Source organism: Triticum urartu, chromosome 2 (genome assembly GCF_003073215.2).
Source record: "Triticum urartu cultivar G1812 chromosome 2, Tu2.1, whole genome shotgun sequence".
Taxonomy (NCBI): Eukaryota; Viridiplantae; Streptophyta; class Magnoliopsida; order Poales; family Poaceae; genus Triticum; species Triticum urartu.
The window spans coordinates 345,204,649-345,209,607 of record NC_053023.1 but is presented as its reverse complement, the minus strand read 5'-3'; the positions used below and the strand labels follow the sequence as shown (position 1 = coordinate 345,209,607).

Here is a 4,959-nt window from a genome sequence, read left to right as displayed (position 1 = left end):
CAAAGCCTATACTTCCTTCTGATTGGTGTATGGACAGGTCACGCGGATCAAGCATCACAGACCGTCGGATACCCCCAGATCCAACGGCCACACCTCCCTCACCTCTCACCCCTCGTCCCACCCACAGCCCAACCACCCAAACCCTAACTCCCCTCCCACTCCAGCCGCCGCTGCCCCCTTCTCCGTCCCAGATCCAATCCAAGTCACAACCCCTCGCCCTCCCGCCCTGGCCTCCATGTCCATTCCTACGCATGTCGGCCACCTCCCTCCGGCGGAGTTCAACCCCCACCCACGAGCACTGTTGCTCCACCCTCTCCCGCGCCCATCCACAGACCGAGTGAGGGGTGAGGCAGCGCCCAGATCCATCGTCCCACTAGAATGAGATGCAGCACCAAATGCCAATCGAGACCTCGATCTGGATCGAGCAGGTGCTCTCCACCGATGGGGCTTGGGCTGGCCGGTGTCCCAGGTTGACGTCCTCCTCCCTGCCGGTCCCGGCAACGCGCTCGGTCTCCGCAGCCAATGGCGCAGTCCGGCAACAACGACGCCGCCCCGATTAGTACTCAGCTCGCGGCGGTAAGGGATCTCGCCTCGAGATTTGTTTCGGTTTTTCAATTTCCTCATGATTTGGTGCTGATCTGTGGTTTGTTGGCGCGCGCAGGAGGATGTGAAGGTGGAGAGGACACCCGAGGAGGAGGAGGCCATGCTAAGGTACCTCGAGTTCGTGCAGCGGGCGGTTGCACAGGCTGTCTTGCTGGTCGCTGCGGCCTACACATAGGCCAAGCAGGACGTCGGCCCGCTACGCCCCGGCGTCGACCACGTCGAGGGGACCGTCAAGGCCATCGTCTGCCCCATGTACGACCGCTACCACGCCGTGCCGCTCGATCTCCTCAAGAACCTCAACCTTATTTCTTAGCTGTATGCAAGGATCTATTATCCGATCTGTTCCTGGCCGTTGCTTTTATCCATGGGAGCACCTAGCTATTCTCTGCTTCTTGATTTCTCATCGCATCTGCATAGTGTTATCAGTCGTTATGCTGATGAGATGGCTTGTCTAATCTTATGGTGGATTGGTTTATCCTGTTAATTTTGGTTTTGCGAAGAAATACGGATGATGTTCTGACAATTTGATACCTAGAAATCAATATGTTTTCCCTGTCTGTTGACCACAAACCTTGATAAGTTAAACCCAGGTGCATGATTTTATACCTGATCTGATATGCATTTAAACTGTACCTGTGTTCTAAACCCAAGTTAAGTATACCTGAGTATTCTCACACTTGCATAATATGTGTGAGCTAGGTTTCAGTTGGCCTTGTATTTACATTTTCGTCCTGTTTGTCATTCTGCTAGTCTCACTACGGTTAGCTCTAACAACCCAGTTCAGTATTTCAGTTACAGAGTGGCATGTCCTATGCCGTGTCCTGCCACTCAAACGTATTTTGGCGGCATGATCAACCATTTTATCATGATTGAATGAATAGCCCAAAGTTGCTTCTACTTTTAAGCTCAAAATGATTGTGTAGTAAACATTATATGCAAGATTGTTACTGCCATGCATGCACATTATACATTTTTTATTTGGTTAATGTTAATCAATACCGATCTAGGTGACTGGTCAATCAACATTTGCTAGAATCGTGCATCGTGCTGGTGTTAGTCGCAATGATCAACTTCAATAGCATGACCAGTACCTGAACATGATGCATATTTATTAACAAAAATGGTAATGCATTTTGCTCATACCAGGGTGCTCGATTTAGTCTGTTGCGAATGCTAATAGACCATGATAACTTGTATATTGGACCTGCCCCCTCTCTCTGTTTGACTCGCTCAATCTCTCTCTATCTTTCCGTAGGCGCCGCTGGATTCGAGGGTGGAGCCCGAGCCTCCACTGGAGCATGGATCGGACGTGCAGGAGGTGGAGCTCCGCATGGATCATGACATGGTCGTCGTGGGGGCTTGGATCATCAAGTCCGCAGGCGGCGTCGGGGGCAGTGCAGTGCCAGCTGCTGGACATAGTTCACCCTGGGTTGGTGCTGATGCACAAGGTTAGGAGGCGTTCTAGCCTGATTGATCTATTCTGGAGCACTGCGCTTAGGCGTCTTGGCTTAGATGGCTGGGATGCGATGCTCATTTTGGGGTGTTTTGCAGGTGAATTTCGATGCCAAGATGGAGTACGACATGATCCAGAACTACAGGATTCTCCTGGATGTGTTCAACATGCTGTGGATAGGCAAGGTACGGGTGGTGATTATCCTGGCTTAGGTCTCCACCCATGGAGTTATGCGTGATTGTGTCTTGCATTTTGTCATCTGGGAAAGCAAATGTGATCTGTCTGTACGGTAGTTCGTTTATATATGCGGTGTGTGGGGATTCAATCTGGAACAGTTGTGTGTGATTGAAGGTGATTCAATAACCGACTAAATTTGCTGTGCAGTATTGAAATTATGCTCATTGCTGTGTACAGTACTAAAATTGTACAATTCTTGTCATGTTTGCACACAACATTAAGATTAGAGTCGTGCGTTTTGAATGTTTTGCCGATTTTTATGGCATGTGTGCTAGCAAACTGAGCTAAGGGTGCTTCATCTCTGTCCTTCAGCTTCTATTCTTATGACAATTAAATAGAGGATCTATTTTGTTCCCGGCTTTGATTGGTTTATTTGACACAGTAGTTAACAGTTAACAGGTGCATTTAGTCCTGTGAACAAATCATGCTCTTACAGAGAGAAACTTCATTTCTCTGTAAACTGATAGCAAACAGATTGATCCTGTAAACAGGAACATTGCCAAGTTTGTTTCTGAACATTTATAACCTAGCAAATTTTAGAGTGACTGAATTTTAGGGGTGTCAGATGTTCTGAAAATTTCTTTGAATGTGTGGCGTACACTACATATTCTGAACATCACACAAATTTCTTTGAATGTGTGGCATACACTACAAATTGGCAGATTTTATATTGCATCTAACTCTGAACCAACAGTTATTTAGTTACACGACATCTAGCTGGCAGGACAAAAAATGTTAATCAGTCCGCTCTCTCAAAGTTGAGTCCGTGTTAAGATGTCAAGAAACTGATTGTTTGTTGAAACAACCATCAGTCACTCTCAGATACTGCTGACTGTTTCTGTTGCTAGTATAGTTCAAGCTTCTTTGCCATGTATCTCATTAGGATGTGAACAATCTACTACACGCTCACAAAGATATTGACTTCAAATTTTTGTCACATTGGGTTTGGCAGCAGTTGCTAATCTCTAGCATTTACCTCTTGTTGCAGACCAGGAAATGAAAGATCTCTCGACAAACGGCCGCTTCCAGTCAGTTGGATCTGATGTTATACCCGCACACGATAGCTACCGGAGAAGCAACAAATTAACAAGGACCCAAGCTGGACTCCCAAGTTCTTCGGTGAGCTGGCTCCATCTCCTACCCCTAGCTCCCTCTTTTCTGCTCTTATAGCATGCTTTGTTGGACTCATGCTTTGCTCCTACACAAGCTGGGCTCATGCTTTGTTATACACTAGCAGCAGTACCTCATGTACATGTAATTGGACTCCCAGGGTGTTGTTCCTGTAAATTATTCCATGTCTTGCTCTTTTGCTGGTGCTACTACACATGTTAGATTGTTAGCTGTACTTGTTTCCATCTCAAATTACTTGTCTTCTTGAACATATGCCTGATGCTTGGTGCATGTAGGATGTGCTCTGTGTGGACATCTATGCATTTGTTAAGATTTTTGTAGCACATGCTATGGCCTCAAAGATTGTTTATTTTATTTTCGTTCATACATGAGCACTGTTTTTTATTGCCGTCAAGGGGTGAATTGATTTGATCATTAATATGTGGCTGGATGTGATGTTTTGCAGGCTCAAGGCGCTAAGGTGTTGGAGACGTGCCTGTACTTGTTGAGCGTTTTATCTATAGAGTGCTATATTGTGATTGGTGTAATATTGTATGGTTATATTGTGATTGGTGGAATGTAATAAACTTGATTGGTATATTGGTGATTTGGCTGTTATTTGAATATATTTAAAATGTGTTCTCTGATTGGTATATCATTGAGTTACAAGTTGTGAAAAATTAAAACCCGATGTTTGGGACCTATTGCCTAGAAGAATCTGACAATGTGCATCCAGTTGACTACAATAATCTGAAAATTGAATGTAACAAAAAAAAAGAAAACCCGAAAATAAAAAATATATAGAATGTGAAAATGCTGCACCTCAGAAAGCAAAAAAGGCCGAACCAATGGCCCAAGCCCATGTAGCTAGTAAAAAATAACAGGAAAAATAACATTAAAAAGGCCAAAGTGTTTGGTTCGGCCCATCTAAAACGCTGAATCGGACCAGGCTGATTCTTGTGCCACATCAGATTGCCACGTCGGACGCCTACGTGGCCTGGGGAGGCTGCTAGTGACCAAAACACAACAGTAGGCATATTTTGGTCGTAAACGTCTTCGACCTTCTCACAGAGAAGGTCGTTAATTTCAGTTTACGACCGCCAGCTTTTGACCTTCTGTTTTTGGTCACAAAAAGGTCGCAAATGAAAAACAATGACCTTTCAGTGACCAATAGTCAAGGTCACAAGTTGCCATATTTCTTGTACTGTGTATCCTCTTTACCATGTAGGCGGTTTACCCTTGTAAAAACAATCTATCTCATACCATCAGTCCCCTAGTAAACCGGCAAACCTGCTTTACATTCATTGTAACAATCCGGTTTAACAACACATGTGTACCCTTGATATGACCTTGTCATTCATTATTGTATCAGTCTTCGGTTTACGTAATTTCACATATTTGTATATTTTTAATCCATTGCATCTTGCGTACCACCATGAATGACTTGTAAACCGGCATTTCTTTTTCAGCTTTTCGTTTCACAATGGCCAAACAGTTTTTCGCTTGCAACTGGGCTCCTTCCCGGGTCACCGAAGAACAGTTGAACGGAATGGTCA

At 44.9% G+C, this 4,959-nt stretch overlaps 1 protein-coding gene across 1 annotated transcript; it reads left to right on the top strand.

Annotated features, from left to right (window-relative positions):
- The first annotated feature begins 220 nt into the window (after positions 1-220).
- On the top strand, positions 221-4,056 carry LOC125541534. Its single transcript, XM_048704917.1, has 6 exons — positions 221-576; positions 662-855; positions 1,859-2,051; positions 2,155-2,241; positions 3,282-3,412; positions 3,870-4,056. Exons 3-6 carry the CDS (start codon positions 1,934-1,936, stop codon positions 3,984-3,986), a joined length of 453 nt encoding a protein of 150 aa, XP_048560874.1. The 5' UTR covers positions 221-576; positions 662-855; positions 1,859-1,933; the 3' UTR covers positions 3,987-4,056.
- The last annotated feature ends 903 nt before the right edge of the window (positions 4,057-4,959 follow it).

Coding starts and splice junctions, on each gene's coding strand:
- LOC125541534 (XM_048704917.1), top strand. CDS start 1,934: ATGGATCATGACATGGTCGTCGTGGGGGCTTGGATCATCAAGTCCGCA. Junction 2,052..2,154: donor GGTTGGTGCTGATGCACAAG/GTTAGGAGGCGT, acceptor GGTGTTTTGCAG/GTGAATTTCGATGCCAAGAT. Junction 2,242..3,281: donor ACATGCTGTGGATAGGCAAG/GTACGGGTGGTG, acceptor CTCTTGTTGCAG/ACCAGGAAATGAAAGATCTC.